Source organism: Lactuca serriola, chromosome 4, assembly GCF_051521515.1.
Source record: "Lactuca serriola cultivar US96UC23 chromosome 4, Lser_US96UC23_V15, whole genome shotgun sequence".
NCBI lineage: Eukaryota > Viridiplantae > Streptophyta > Magnoliopsida > Asterales > Asteraceae > Lactuca > Lactuca serriola.
This window is the reverse complement of record NC_136411.1, coordinates 266,174,052-266,190,980: the sequence shown is the minus strand read 5'-3', so window position 1 is coordinate 266,190,980 and position 16,929 is coordinate 266,174,052. Positions and strand designations below refer to the sequence as shown.

Here is a 16,929-nt window from a genome sequence, read left to right as displayed (position 1 = left end):
TTCAGTACTTATGAATGATTTATTTAGGGTTTTTCTCACGACATCTAACATGAGACTATCATTGATGATAGGGACTGTTCTCTTTGGGTGCCCGCAGTGGCACCGACAACCCTTGCTTTTTCTATACGCAGTGTAAATTTTTCGATTTGTTTTTCTTTTTTCTACTTACTGGCAACACCTACTACCAAATCTTGTGTCTGTCCCTGATTGATGAGGTGTTTGGGGCTGTTGATGCTTATGTCCATCGCGGTCTCGACTGCTTGGTTGCATAGGTCTTCTGGTTTGGCTTAGGTTTTGTATTCCGAACATCGTAACTTATTCATAAGATATCTGATTTTAACGATCTTTATATTTACATGTTCGTTTTTTAAGTCTGCTATAACTTTCATTAAGACTACTCCCATTAAAATATAATATGTTTTTACTTACGATTTTATAAAAATACATTCATACATGGATTCATAAAAAAACATATGGATATAAAGATCGTAATTAGAAAATATATTACTTTTTAATGTGATTAATCTAAACGAAAGTTGTAATAGACTTAAATACAAACGTATAGATATAAAGATCGTTAAAATCCGAGATAGTATGAAAAAAATTATGACGTTCAAAACATATGACCTAAGCAACAAACTTAAATAAAACATTCATAAGTATTGAATGAATACAAAAACAAAAATAAATTATTTTGCAACAAAAAAAATTAAGGACTAAATGTGTATAAAAATATTAAAGACTAAATGTGTATAAAAATATTAAGGACTAAATGTGTAGAAAATGAAAAATATATTATCTTATTAAGACATTTTTACCGGTTAACCTGAAATAATCAGTCATAAGGATTGAATGTGTACAGTTTAACAAATTGAAAGGGTAACTGTGAACAAAAAAATAAACTCAATGACCAAATATGTACAAATCGAAATATATATATTACCCTTTTAAGTTATTATCCTTGTCTTAAATTATCAAATTATCAAAAAATAACCGTACAAATTTTCTATTCTATTTTTCGGGACTTTACCGACATGAATTTATTTATAACTATTGGAATATTCCGTATTGCCACGGGTTAACTAATCCAATATGTTTAATGTCATTTTGTAATGTTTTCTTCCCTTACATAGAACGTATTTGTAATTTCATTAAGTAGGACTATTTTTATAATTTTGTGAAGAATAGGATCAATTACGTAATTTTTCTATTAGGCGGAAATCAATCATTTCTATAATTTTCCTATCAATATAGGGATCATTTCTATAAATTGTAAGGACCAGTAAAAATAATTTCAAAGCAGAGAATGTTTATATAAATTACTCCGAAATTAGGTATTTTGGAAATGTTGGTCAGTTAAAAAAAATAAAATAATAATGATAATAATAATAAGATAGATAGATAGTTGAATCCCCCAATTTTGGGTGGCCATTTTTGTGATTAGATGATTAGTTAGGGTTCTTAGAAAATGTCATGAAGTAGGAATGTATAAATTAGATATGATATTTTATTAAATATTAGTAATATATATACAAGAAAATGAAATAGGAATGTATAAATTAGAATGAAAACAATTGACATGTTATCCGGCATTTTCTGATCCACAAGTTCAAAAAGTTCCGTAGCTAATGCAGGGCCATCATCATGCATGCAGATGCAGTATATTCAAATATCGTAATCCGCCACGTCATTGAGATAATCCTATATGATAGCAGCATCAGATTTCATTTCCCTCCTCCAACCAATCACAGACATCCTACGTGGCAAGTCTACATCCACGAGAAGTTCCATTTAGCAAGGACCTCTCCCTTGTCATCAATTCTCATCGCAGACAAACAAAAACAGCTAAAGGTTTAATTTCCGGCAAGAATGGCTTCTATGGCAGCAGCGTCCTCCCTGGGTGTGTCGGAAATTCTTGGAAACCAGCTCAAGTTTTCCGGTACATCCAAGACGGCTCCTTCGGCTTCTAGTCCTGCAGCCAGCTTTAAGACCGTCGCCCTTTTCCAAAAGAAGAAACCTGCACCCAAGGCTAAGCCCGCCCCCGTCACCCCGGCTTCCGACGAGCTTGCCAAGTGGTACGGTAAGTATTAATTATACATAATAATATATCACTACTACTACTACTACTACTATCCATCCATCCTCATGAAATACTTATCTGTAATAATTACAGGTCCTGAGAGAAGAATATTCTTGCCCGAAGGTCTTTTGGACCGGTCGGAAATCCCAGAGTACCTCAATGGGGAAGTCGCCGGAGAGTAAGTCAATTACCTAATTACACACTACCATCTACATTCACAATATATATATATATATATATATATATATATATATATATTATATATATATATATATATATATATATATATATATATACCAGCTATTAAATGACTTTTTTTTTTCATCATCTCATATGCAGTTATGGTTATGATCCGTTTGGACTTGGCAAGAAACCAGAAGACTTTGCCAAGTAAGTTCCCACTGATCAATTACTCAAGATAATAAATTATAGTTTATACATACATACAGAGGTGAGTTGAGTCAACTCAGGGAAAATGGATTATATACATAGTTTTCCGCCGTACAACGAGTCATCAACCAACTGTCAACTGACTTTGGTTTTCTGTATATATTTCTGGGTACACACACACAGTGACACAGTCATTGCTGTCTCTAACTTAATTACAACAAGTAAAGTAATGTTATGGCATGCAGATACCAAGCGTTCGAGCTTATTCATGCACGATGGGCTATGCTGGGTGCGGCGGGTTGCATCATTCCCGAGGCCTTCAACAAGTATGGTGCCAACTGTGGCCCTGAAGCTGTCTGGTTCAAGGTTCGTATCACATATCATATCATGCTGAAATTACTAATTAATTAAAGACTAAAACTTTAACGAGTTCAGTTTATTTGGGTACATGGATGCAGACGGGTGCTCTACTACTTGATGGGAACACATTGAATTACTTTGGGAAGAACATCCCCATTAACCTCGTCCTGGCTGTCGTTGCAGAGGTTGTTCTTGTTGGTGGTGCGGAATACTACAGAATCACCAACGGCTTGGTATGAATCATATATAGAATTAATAAATAACCAACTGTTTCAGAATATTGTATTCCTTCCATGATTAATTAATTTTGGGAGGTTTTAATTTATTTATGTACAGGATTTTGAGGACAAGCTGCACCCTGGTGGGCCATTTGACCCATTGGGATTGGCTAATGATCCAGACCAGTTTGCATTGTTGAAGGTGAAGGAGATCAAGAATGGTAGACTAGCAATGTTCTCCATGTTTGCGTTCTTCATCCAAGCGTATGTGACTGGACAGGGCCCTGTTGAAAACCTAGCTTCTCACTTGAGCGATCCCTTTGGAAACAACATTCTAACTGTTATTTCTGGAAACATTGAACGAACCCCAACCCTGTAAAACCCCAAATTTCAGCTCTTCATTATGACTGATAATCAAATGCCACTCATGTAATCTATACTTTTTGATTTTATGACAAGGTGTTCGATCATATTTTCATTCGTTTGTTTATTATCATAGCATTTTACATTTACTATTTCCTATTACAACATTTGAAACATTCACCCAATTACAGCAATGTCATTCAATTATCACAATTTTCATTGCTAAAATTGGTGGATATTTCTTAGTATGTCAAAAAAAAAATGAAAAAATTAAATTTTTGTAAATTGATTGATTTTTCAAAGTGCAATGCCTTGGTAAACAAAAAAAAGGTACAAAGTTGAAATTTGGTAGATTTTTATTCCTCTATCTGCCAAACACACAAAACACAGTGCAACTTGTTTTGTCATATGTGTCTCGCGTAAGCCAACAAACAAGCAACTGAAGTATATTTCCATGTATTAAGGTGTTATTTGCTTACTTTTCTAACAAAGCCAACACAAGTTGCATACCCTTTCCTGTTAATATAACCACTTATCCTACGTCTTAATAAAGTCTTAGGATAAAAGCCAACAAATAGCATAAAACTCTGCAATAGTGAAAAAGTTATATACATGCGAATATACACAAGTCCTAAGTTAAAGAGTACAGTGATCTTTAAGCAGCTGTCTGGCAAGATCCATGGCCCCACTATTTTTATAAATGAGGTGCAAATTATAAGCTGCTTCTCTTTTAAGGTCACAGTATCCGGGTTTTAAGTCATTTGTGGGTTGTAGACCATCATTGGGGAGCTTTGGGATTGGGTGATCTTTTTGATGAATTGCAAGCACCTTCTCATAGCATGTAGCCGCAAGTGAAATAAGACCAACATGGTGATAGGCTCGTGCTAGATTGTATAAAGCTTCCTGTAAAAAAGAAAAAATCCAAGTTGCTTTATGTTTTAGCAGGGTTTGTAAACAAGTATAATGGCCACACAAGTGTAGACCTTATTCTATTCTATTAAATATATCTTTTCCATGTTTCAAGTGAAATAGGAGATGATGGTGAAGCCAAAAACTTAACAATAACAATAGGGCAAGGCTACATGTTTTGTACCATTAACTAATAAATGGAAACGGTATTTGCATGATGTTTTCTTATACAAAATTTTATGTTCCCTGCACTATGAATAAATTGCAACATTTTATAATGAAATGAAGGAGAATGATGAAGACCTGGCTGTTATCAGAAAGGCGAAGATTGTTGTAGAGAAAAGCTAAGCCTTGCAAGACACATTGATGCTTGTTATGAAGTCGCAATCCAAGGGCTAGATTGATTAGGGCAGTTCCTTTAAGATTAAAAAAAAAAAAAAAAAAAAAATACATACCAAGTGAAACAAGAGCAATTCATTAATTATGCTATATAGAAATTAAAAACAAATATAATATATGCTATTGAGAGAAAAGAAATAAATACCAGCACAAAGATTTAGCAAAGCATTCTCTGGCATCAATCTATAAGCTTTCAGGTAATATCTTGCAGCTACTTGATGCTGGCTATGCATTGTAAATACATGTCCTTTTATTAAAAGTGCTGGCACACAATCCTCATGTTTTGCAAGCTTTTCAAGCAAAAACTTATTATGCTTATCCAGCCTCGATCTGTGTGTGATTAAAAGAATGTAAACATTATTTTCAGTTCAGCATATTTATCCACAAAATCCTGTAATGTAAGCCAAGCTATCTTTTTAACTTAATGCGGAAAGAACAACTCAGTAGACAAAGTAAAGGGATAAGTCGTAAGTTTATACAAATCTGCCATTGTTTATTTTTTTCTTTGTATATCCACATGTGTGCAGATATTTTTAAGCATTGTTAATCAAATAATGAGAAAATAAAAAGAAACAAGATGTGATGACGTAAAAATATGCATATATGATGGTAAAGTAAGTATGTAGTATACCTTAACATAATTTTATAGTAGATGTTCCAGGCTGCAAAGCTATAAGGGTTTTGGGTAATGATGTATCGGGCACAATCCCATCCATTCGTGGGACCATCAATATTATATGCTATCTCTGTAGAAGTTTTAAAAAAAAGAGAGATAATTTTTCAAATCATATAGCATCTTACTTTGATTTATTCCTATTACAACAACATTGTACTTTGAAATATATATATATATATATATATATATATATATATAATAGCTTTTCAAAGTACAATGTCCTAATAAGGAGATTTTTCTGAAAACCCAATAGTAGAATGCATTAATAAGAAAAAACATGTATGTAAGTAAGTAGGTTGTGATTAAGACTTACGTGCTCCAAGTGAACGAAGCTCCTCTTGTTTGTCTGTTGTTAGATTGTTTTGTGCCAATTTAAGAGTTGAAGTGATAATTTCAAGTGCTTCCCAATATCTTTGCACTGATACTAATGCTCTGCATAGCTATAAATAAAAACATGTACATGTAATGGCAACTGAAAAACTACATTTCAATCGAGAAAGATTCTACAGGTAGCCATAGGTTAACCATTATATGAACATAAACATAATTACAGGTTTCCACAAGAAGCACTTACATCTACAATGAGCATATGATGTTCTTCATCCTTTAAGAGATTAGGCAGGGGAGGTTCTCTATATACCTGCCACATGACATGACACAATTTAACAATTTATTACATAAGAATAGATCAATTATGCTACAACAAATGGTATTATTTTAAACTTGAAATGTAAAGAAAATAATATATACTCATTTATCCGTTTAACATGCATACTTACAGGAGAATCATCGTCTGATTCATCACTATGCCACTCAACTCCAGCAGCCAATGCTGCAGCTCGCCTTTCTTCTCTTTCTCTTGCTTTTTTCCTCAGCAACTTCTTTGCTCTAGAAGCTTTCGACCTGTTCAGGGTGAAATTATTCCAAGCAATGCATGCAAAAAATAAAATCACTCTTTAATAATAATAATAATAATAATAATAATAATAATAATCTATATGCAAGACTTACAGATCTGAAGAAGAAGCAATAGGGCGGAATCCTTGAAATAAATTGTCAGGTTGATATTCATCTAATACCTCAACTCTTTTATGCAGCTCACTTTTTGGTAGCTTTTTCTTTGGTCTAACCTAATAAATCAAATATCTATCAAAACATATGAATCTGCATCTTTAATGTAAAGTGAAATGCTTGGATGTTTCAGTTTCTCTAAATATTCCTGAATGGAAAGTCATACAGTGCACATATGAAGTTTTCTGGAAACAACAGTGAGCATAAAAAATTAATCTAGAAGACAAGTGTAAAAGAGAATCAACCAAAATATAAATAAAATGTTCAAGGTACCAAGGATATAAAATGCTTTATTTCATGTAAAAGGTACTCCTTAATAACAAAACAAATATGAGTTGTAAATAAACATAGAAAGTAATTATAATACATACTTCTGCAGTTTGAGGAGAATGAAACACATATGTTTTGGAGTCATATGGATTACATTTCAAGTTCAAAACAATATATAAAGTTTACACTATATTTCTTATAAAACTTAATGTACAATTTCATTTTATAGAATGTTTAAAATAATTCACATGAATGAATTTAAAGCTGAAAAGTAAACCATTGTCTTAAATTCCACCAAGAAAGGCAAATAGCACTTCATTAAGTAAGACAAATCTTTTATGATCGATAATAAAAAAGTAATAAACGATTACTCAGCCCTATGTGTTAAAAAGAGGTTGTGCAAAATCTCACCTTTCGTTGAATAGTTTCAAGAAACAATGTTTCACGAACCAATGGAAATATTGCATCAACAAATGCTTCGGTTAAACCTTTGGATTTATAAATATAACAAAGCTTTAACTTTATATTTTTGTCAGTCCACCAAGGGTTCATCACCCCATCAGAGGTTCCATCAACTCTTGATTCTGAAAATGTGTAAACAATTAGATAACAACAAATTGAGTATTATTATTAACTCCTTAAAATAAAATCTAGCAAACCTGAATCAGAAGGTGGAGAAAGTACAGAAATGGCTTCATCTTCCTTATCTACTAATAACAAAACTGACACTAGTTCCAACCTAGCATCAATGTTGTCTTCATGTTCATGTAGAGCTGTCAAGAAAATACAATTACCAATAAATATTTTATTCTGAGATATCAACGCTTCAATCAAATGTAAAACAAAAAGTTGGTTTAGACTTTAGAAAAGAGTCATAAAGCTTTCCAGTAGCTTCACAACATAAAAAAGTATTTCTTTTTCAGACTGAATGTGAGTAAACCATCATTTTAAGTTTTTGTCTACTCATACAAACTGAAAAACATTTTTTGATATTCAGAACTCACTCCTATAGATGATGAATCTGAATCATGTGGTACCTTTGTAGAAGTAGTCAATTGCTTGTGTTCTTGAACTTAGGAAGGAGTAACAACGCCCGATGTTAAAATAAAGTAGTCCCTTTACCCAATTCAATACAAAAAATCATAGTATAAATTAGAAATCAACAAGACTCTAGGCTTAAATAAAATATTCCCTTCTCCCACATTGAGCATTGAGCATTCCTTTCCCAAACTAGAAAAGGTCCACATTCAAAAACATATAAAGTTATCCATGACATTAAGACTTCGTCTGCTATACCAGGAAGGAGTGCACAGACAAGCTTTTTAGAGATATTTCCGATGATGGGCATGGGCATGGGCATGGGCATGAGGAGGGTATTTACGTCTTTTGCATGGACGAGAGTCTTGCTACACCTTTTAAAAATTGCAATTTTTGTCCCAGTCCGATACACCAAACACAATCAGCATGAGGGTATTTACGTCTTTTGCACAGACAAGAAATCGAGGTTATTTACTTACTTTATTGACACCATCATTCCCTTCTAACATCAGGTAGTACTTCAATGCGGATTCATGGTGCTTTGCAATCATTAATGAGTCTGCAGCTTCAATAATTAAGTGAGAATAATCATTTACAGTCTCATGTGTGAACACACCGAAGAAAGCCTACAAACATTTGACAAAAAAAAAAAAAAAAAAAAAAAAAAAAAAGAGAGAGAACAAGGGGTTAGTTTCAAAGAGCACAGTCAAGGGCTAAATATAAGAAATAGTAATGTTCTTTCCACAAAAAATTCTATTATACTTGCATTTCTTCTTATTACAATCCATGAAATATAAAGGAATCCTATTTTTAAAAAAAAAAATACCTGTGCTTTTTCCATGTTTCCAAGATGAACATGGCATATCCCTGCTTGAACCAAGAGCTCAACAGGTAAGTCTTTACCAGCAGAATAATTGTGTTGTGCATACTCAATATGGTGAAGAGCTTTCTCATGTGCATTTCCCAACATATGCATTGAAGCCAATAAATGAACCACGCTCAGATCAGCATCTTTTGGGTTCTTTCTCAAATACTCTTCAAGAATGCTGACAATGCGTTCATGCTGACTACATCTTTGGTACATCTGAAAATACCAAAACAGTTAATTCATTCCCATTCCAATAATATATATATATATATATATATATATATATATATATATATATATATATATATATAGATTTGTAAATCCAAACCAAACCATTGCTGCTGTCTTCAATGCTTCAACATTTTTAGGACGAAGTTGCCAGATTTGCTCATATGATTCAGCAGCCTTCTGATAGTTTCCAAGCTCAACATGAACTGAGGCACGGTGATATCTAAGACTCACATCTTCCGGATCTGCCCTTATTGCTCGGTCAAGACAATACCAGGCCTGTTCACGGTTCCCTAATTCCCTGCATTTTATCACGCCTCATTTTTATATTCTTCTTTTCGGTAGAAAAATGCATCTAAGAATATATATACACATATAAGTATGTTGGAAGAAAACTCACATAGACCAAGTAACAAGTAGCTTCCAGAGAGATGCATCCTTGGGTGTCAAATGTACAGCAATCATATAAAAGTTAACGGATCTCATTTTATCCCCAATGGCATTATATATAAGACCAAGTGTATGGTATGAATCAGGCAGATTCGGTGAAACACGAATGATTTCCCTCAGTATAGGTATCGCCTAACATCATTTCATTACCAACAACAAAATGAGCACAAAAAATATAAACACAACCAAGAGAATGGAAGCATGAAATAACAAATGATAAGAAAACGTTTCCCAAGTTTTGATGTTTTTTTTGTTTGAAAGAGAATCTGTCACACGTTTGGTTGGCAGAAGATGAAATGAGATCCAACTACAAAATTTGATGATAATAAGAAGAAACCAGCATACTAAAACGTTAAAAATATGGCTTAGATTACGTATAGCCATATATCAGTCATTTTGTAGAAATGAGGTAGGATTGGAACTGAAATAACATTAATTTATGGAATCACTGGTGGGATTTTGTGAAATCAAATGGAACTGAATTCCAATTCCTGAGGAATCCAAACTCCCTCAAAAGGTAAGGTATATACAAGAAAACCAAAGGTAATAATATAACATTGTACCTCCTCATATCGCCCATGTGCATACAAGAGTGTAGCATCACCTAATTGTCGTGTAATTTCTGGACTAATTTTTCTCTTTGATCCCTTCCTCCTACCTCTTTTCTTAATCTGCCAGAATTCATATTCGTCAAAAATCACAAGTTGATTATAATAATACAGGTAGCAACAAGAGACTAACTATGAATGTTGCAACTATACATTCATTAAAAAAGAAAAAAAAAATAGTAATAGTAGGACTAGGAATCAAACCTGAAAAGAAAGTCTAGCATACCTTTCTTTTTCTTCTCATTCCATATGTCATTTCCGCCAATAATTCTTCAAAGTTTGCACCAGGGAAATCCTCTTGTCTCAACTTCTTTTCTGGTGGCATTCTGGCACAATGCACAAACTTTCTAAGTGTTAGATAGTATCATATCAATTATCAATATAAGCTTGCGCTTAATCCACAAGGTTGCATAAAGAAGGCCCAGTTCATGAGATGGAAAGAAGTGACATGGAAAGTGATATAATAATAATAATTACCCTTCATGGTTGTAACTGAGGTTTGCTTTACGCTTTTTAGCAGCCAAGGCTTCATACTCATTCTCCATGCGTTCCAAACACTCATAAGGCTCAACTCCAAAAGCATCCACCTCTGTGAGAGCAAAGGGATCTATATCCCCTTCAAATCTTAATGTATATGGCTCCTCTGAATCTTCTTCTTCTTCTTCTTCCTCTTCTTCCTCATCTTCATCATCATCATCATCTTCTTCTTCAGCATTACTGTCTTCTGCTTGATTCATGTTTATATCCTCTGTTGCAGTAGACTCAGAGGCCAATTCAACGGTCTCTTTCTGATTATTTAACTCATCATCTCTTATTTCTTCTTCCCCCATTTGACCTATCATTTCTTCTTCTCCCATTTGACCTATATTAAGTAATTGTCCATGAAGTGGAGAATAAAACAAGTGTCAGATTTCACGATACATAACAGAAGAATGTCTAGAAGTTAATTAAAAAAAATAGTGTCTAAATTATACATAATCTTGACTTAATTTTAATTAAACGAGCCTGCAACGTGTTTGATCGCAGAACTGAAATTGTATCTCAACTGATTGGGTAACGATTTAAAAAGCGACCATTAACGTGGTTGTGGTATGTATCTATGAATAGTTGCGCAAAGTGGTTGCAGCTTATGAATCGGAGCACGAGAAAAGATACAGAAGTCAGTAGTAGAGTCAGTTGAAGATACCGGAAGAAGAAATTACCTTAGGGCGTGTTTGTTGTGACGTATTTGACTGTATTCCTTTATAATTGGAATTGAATTCCAATTACAAAGTGTTTGGCGAGGTTTTTATAAGGAATTGAATTTGAATTACCAAATGAAAACAACAAGCCCTTCTTTGTAATCAGATTCTTTGGCTATGAGAGAAGATTTCAAATACAAGGCGTGTTCCATATTTTATTGAGACAAAATACCCCTTTCCTTTCATCAAAAAAAAGAACGCAGCCCTAATTCTAGTTTATTGCTCGCTTTCTTTCCTTCCTTTCGTGAAGGACGACCTCCAATCCAGCGAACGAACTGATCCTTGCCATCTTCGTCATCTATGTTAAACTGATCCTTGCCATCTTCATTCATTCATCATACAGGTATGAGAATCGAGAGGAACATGCAGTAGCGGGAACCCTAGAAACGATTGGCAATTACTTTTATATTAAATATAGCATCTCACTTAAATTTATCTTTACTTCAAATAATCTACCTAAATATATAGCCTCGTCGTCTAAAAATGAGCAGTAGCCGGGTAGAGTTTTTAAAATAGAAAAATTAAATTACCTCCTACCTTTTATGCCTACAAATATTCCTATCCAATAAGATTATGATAAATTACTATTTAATTTAATTTAATTTAATACATTCTTAATATAGCTTTAATGAGTTAGTTAAAAAAATATGGAATGATGACAGTTGTCATAATCTTATTGGGTAGGAACATTTGTAGGCATAAAAAGTAGGAAGCAATTTAATTTCTCTTTAAAATATGATGTTCTAATAAGAAAAAAAAAAGTTGAAAACATATAACCACAGGTAGTAACAAACAAATGCAAATAATGACCTACATATTAGATTGAAAACTTAAAATTCAAAAATTCATATCCAATTATCCATCTCTTTTTTCTGACCAAAAACCATAGTTAAGATTTTTGTTCTTTTTGTGGAAAGCATAACCTTTTAAGTGGACGTAGGTAGGGCTTGATTGAGCATACCCTAAAAAAATGCCAAGATACCTAATATAAACATTTGAGAGAGAGAGGAAAGAACATCAGTATCTTTACTGAAAATTGAGAAAAGCAAGGTCATAATACATACATATAGAACTACTTTTTAAAATTTTGAGATAAGGGAATAGAAGACGTGAAATTAGCATCTAAGTCCCAAGAATCATTAGGATAAATCCAAAAAAAGACATGATGAATTTAACGGAAGCACGCTGCTATTATACGAAGCCAAAAAAAACCTAAAAAGAGCTGATGCTTTTAAACCAACCCCGATAGTTTGATTAACTGATTTTTATTTTTATCTTCTTTTTGTTTGACATATTTGAAATTGAGAAAAGGTTTAACCAAAATTTATTTTCTCAGTTACCTAATGTCTATCACAAATTGTGTAGTGGTAATCATCTGGGAATGGCTAATTTTGATTTAATAGTAGGTAATAGATATAAGTCTGGAAGGTAACAAAAAAGGAATGGTTCATTCTATTCCATCCAACCTAACAAACCTTAATTTTGTAAACCTTTATTGCCAATACAGCATGTTCAAAGGCCTTTGCTATCTTTTGGTCCAAAAGATTTTATTCAACTCATAACTCATCCAACTAATGTTTGCAAGGTCATTGTGTCAATAAACTTTGCAATTTTATGTTAAAATTTCATTCATGCTCTCTTTTTTCTTACAATTTTAGAAACTTAGGTCAAGTTCTTAATTGATCCACCATTTCGAGAATGAATGCTCTATATGGTGCTTAAAGTACTTCATTGCTTAAGAATCAAAGGTAGCCACCAGCTTCACTGGTTTTTCCTCAACAAATTGGACCCAGGGGGAATTTAACACTGATCTTTGTTAAGTTATTTTAGTTAACAGATTGTATAAAATTCTTATACCTCAAATGATAAACCTTATGTCATAAATTTTCTTAATTATGAAAAAAAAATACTTATTGAAGTCACATGAATTTCTATGGGTCTTTTATCAAATAGATGAATAAATCTACAAATAGATATGTTGCTTTCTATAGCTATTCCATTTAGTTTATATAAAATTATTTATTGAGCATTTATTCAGGTCTTTTTATATGGGTAGGCAACAAATTAGCATAATCATCCTAGATAACAAAAATATTGACAGATTTTGATCTTTTTGGCATTGGTTATAGCCAGGAGAAATTGATGCAGGCCCTAGTGTGGAGGATCAGGCCCTTGCGTTCCTAGATGCCCACGATCGTGTAACTAAAGGGGCTTCACGAAAATGGCCATAACTTTGGCTACGAATCTCTGTTTTGGGCCTACGAGTAGTCAAATCGAAGCTAGGAGCAAGGAGCACGTCTAGATAAGTACCCGAAGGGGACTTACCCATTATTGATTCCATAAATCGCTTTCTAAATAGAGTTATGAACAATTTTGTTATTTTTCCTTAAATTTTGGGGTTTGTTTTTGGGTTTGTATTTGGCTCATGGACTTTTAGGGTTTCATTTTAATTTCTGCTTCTTATTTAACTGTTTTTGATGTAATTTGGATGGCCGATCATCAATTTTATGAACTTTCGATTTTCTCCCAAATTTTGTATGTGTTAACCCGGATTTTAAAGCCAATCCCATGGTATTCGTAGAATCAACGTGCTTTTGAAGAGATTGTCCTGGCTATTCTTTTAGAATCAACAGGTTCATTCTTGGTTATCTTTGTGTTGTTTTTGTGCGTTGCATCAGAAAGAAACAAAGGGTGACCTTAAATCTAAAAACAAATAACCCATATATTTACAGAGACAATAAATAAAAGAAGCGAACTTTGATCCCACATAATAGAAACCAAATCCAAATTAGGGTTCGTATTGTTCATCACCTCCAATCCAAAAAAGGTAAATTTAATGAGAACCCAATAAAAATACAAAGATCAAATCGGAATTATCTTATGGGGAAAACCACGAATGGACATGTTTCCTTCAGGGAAGCATCAAAAACCAACACTATGGCAGGAAGTTAGTTCACGGGGGCGGTCCCAGAATCTTCCCCAAACGATAGTCAAAATTGCATAATAAACATAAGAGAGCTTACTGGATGTGAGATGGTCACCTGAGGAAGATGATGTAGGTGGGTATTCAGCTATGATGAATGGCTAACAGTGACAACACGAGGAAGATGGTAGTGATCAACAACTAGTGAATGGCCTCGTTGGACAATTTCGTATATACCCTTACTAAACGACTAAATATCCGACCTAAACTTTAAATATCATATTTACCCTTGTTAATGTTTTAAAATATCAAATTTAACCAAATCTATTTTTTTTATTAATTTTTATTATTTAATAATCTTTTTTACCATTTTAAAATCATTAAAACTAAAAACAATAAGCAAATGGATTTGTGATAACTGATAATTTTAGTAGTAGATAAAAACAAGAAAGGATATGTGCTAACCTCTAAAAGAGATGGTGCAACAGAGCCTGTTGCAAGTATAACACCTTGTTATATAGAGTTTTCTAGCCGAAAGAACATAGATAGTTATAATGATTGATTTGATTACTTTCACAAAAGAAAAATATATGCCAATAAGTTGGCCTATTTCTGAACAAAAATGGAACCCCCTTTCCATGCATTACCAAGATCATGCCAAAGCTTTTCAATTTCCAAATCCTTATCCATTTACTAGTAATTGGGTTGTTGCTATTTTCATCACTCTTATCTTTTGGTCCGCGTGAATAGAAACAAATTAGCTATCATTATTACTTCGCTTCATCTTCTTGTTCATTTGTAGATTACTTGAGTTAATAACATTTTTGCTTTTATTATTACATATTAGTTTCCAAGAGTTCAAGAATAAGCTTCTAGAATAAGGATTTGTGCATTTTCTCAAGAAGTCAAAAAAATAGAGGGAGTTAGGAGCTAAAATCCAGAAAGGTGCTCTACTTGTGGGGTCATCTGTAATAAGCATGTGATTTTGAGTGTTACCTAAACGAAGGGCGATTGTGAGGAAGACAACTTGAAGAAGATGACCAGAGTATTAAAACCTTGTCTGAATTAAACATGTGATTTTTGTAAAAGAAGGGTATTATTGTCTATTTGGTTGTTGTTTTTAGTTTTAATGATTTTAAGATGGTAAAAAAATTATTAAATAATAAAAACTATTAAAAAATAGATTTGGGTAAATTTAATATTTTAAAACATTAACAAGGGTAAAAATGATATTTAAAGTTTAGGTCGGGCAAATACGATATTTAGTCGTTTAGTAAGGGTATATATGAAATTCTCCCATGATTTAAAGAGAGACCGGGAAGGATTTCGTACTAAAAGCCTTGTCTTATGCAATCCCATAAAATCAAATTTCCCTTAGTACCCTTGGCATTTATTCATATTTTCAAATTAGGTCTACTTTTTATATTTTACCTAAATGGCACATTGAACTTAATTTTAGATGGATGAAATATGTTCTCGAGTTCTAACTTTTTAGGCAGTTTCTGTTGAATAAGGTGTCTAAGTCCATAACAATATTTAGTATATACTTGAACCGGCTTGGCGTGCATTTGGGTTGCATGTCATCTCAACAATTGGATAGACAAAATGAGAATAAGGACACTTATGATTTGTTAATATATATAAGTTCTAATATATTAATATGAAATCATGTTATTTAATTAGTATTGATCAAGAACTACTTTGGAATTAATTTTGTGATCAAAAGAGACTAATTAAATATATGGGGATTGATTATGTAAATCATTCATTCTTATATAGTGGGCTTATGGTCCATGATTCACTAGATTGGGCTAGGACCCATTGGGTGCTCCATGGATGCTCCATGGAGGTTAAAACCCATGGATCATGGGGGAAATGAAAAGTCATGCACATTAGGGTTTACATGGTGTAACCCTACATGTGACACACTATATAAGGAACCTCATATGGAGCAAAAATGGGCATCTAAGACTAAAAGGGTGAGGGCTAGCCGATTTTGTGCTCAAGTGTACTTCTCTCAAGTTATTCCAAAAGTTGTGGTGTTGTGTGAAGCATTTGAGGCATCACATTTAGGGTGCTAGGCTCACAACGTCTTTAGGAATCCAAGCAACAAGAAAGGTATGTCATTCTACTAGTTTTATATTACAAGTACCCCATGGTATGCTAGTTATGATGAGAACCTTGGAAAAATCATATTTGCATGTATATTAGAGAAAACATAGATCCAAGGTTTCTAGGGTTGCATGTATACCATAGGAGTGTTAGAATGCTCAAAACCCATCAGTGGTATCAGAGCCTAGGCTTGTTTTCATTATACTTGATGCAAAATACTTGAAAAAGTCGAAAAAATGTTCACTGTTCAGTGGACTCGCCGAGTCCATGGGGGGACTCGACGAGTCCAAGTGTAAACTCATCCTACTCGTCGAGTAGGTTCCTACACTCGGCGAGTAGGAGCCCCTTGTGCAGATTTTCGAGTTTTGTTGCTGGAAATGGACTATAATCATTAACGTAAACTATTTTGGACTTATAAAATCTGTTTTTGATGTAGTAATGATTATGGTAATCCATTTTCTAAGGTTATTATCAAAATTTCAAGTTTTATATATGTTTATATGATTCTTGAAATTGTTGATTTGAATGTTCATGCTTATAAGTTTTAGTAGATCATAGGAATTATTTGCAAATTGTTTGTTAGTGTAATTCTTGATCTTAATGCCAATTAATGGACTCCATAACTTGTCCTCAAGTTATGGAATTCCAAAAGTCTTTTCTTTAAAACCATTAAAACTCATAAGTTATTGAATATGAAAGTTTTTGAATAGTTTCAAAACTTTCCC

The 16,929-nt window shown here is 33.1% G+C and overlaps 2 protein-coding genes across 3 annotated transcripts; one reads left to right on the top strand and one right to left on the bottom strand.

The window, feature by feature from the left end:
• Positions 1-1,807: 1,807 nt before the first annotated feature.
• On the top strand, positions 1,808-3,526 carry LOC145097004 (chlorophyll a-b binding protein CP26, chloroplastic-like). Its single transcript, XM_079034459.1, has 6 exons — positions 1,808-2,080; positions 2,174-2,258; positions 2,420-2,470; positions 2,716-2,836; positions 2,929-3,063; positions 3,167-3,526. The coding sequence occupies exons 1-6, from the start codon at positions 1,870-1,872 to the stop codon at positions 3,425-3,427; spliced, it is 864 nt and encodes a 287-aa protein (XP_078890585.1). The 5' UTR covers positions 1,808-1,869; the 3' UTR covers positions 3,428-3,526.
• Positions 3,527-3,841: 315 nt separating this feature from the next.
• On the bottom strand, positions 3,842-11,604 carry LOC145097002 (tetratricopeptide repeat (TPR)-containing protein). 2 transcript variants are annotated; one of them, XM_079034457.1, is made up of 19 exons: positions 11,131-11,604; positions 10,406-10,790; positions 10,155-10,254; positions 9,884-9,991; positions 9,271-9,452; positions 8,976-9,171; positions 8,601-8,858; positions 8,254-8,400; positions 7,774-7,852; positions 7,396-7,509; positions 7,148-7,320; positions 6,407-6,525; positions 6,175-6,298; positions 5,970-6,035; positions 5,709-5,835; positions 5,351-5,465; positions 4,865-5,049; positions 4,624-4,736; positions 3,842-4,314 (listed from the first exon to the last, which is right to left on the bottom strand). In XM_079034457.1, exons 2-19 carry the CDS (start codon positions 10,783-10,785, stop codon positions 4,048-4,050), a joined length of 2,853 nt encoding a protein of 950 aa, XP_078890583.1. In that variant the 5' UTR covers positions 10,786-10,790; positions 11,131-11,604; the 3' UTR covers positions 3,842-4,047. The 2 variants fall into 2 exon arrangements, with proteins under 2 accessions (XP_078890583.1, XP_078890584.1); XM_079034458.1 differs by lacking the exon at positions 11,131-11,604 and having other exon boundaries at positions 10,406-10,869.
• Between the last annotated feature and the right edge of the window lie 5,325 nt (positions 11,605-16,929).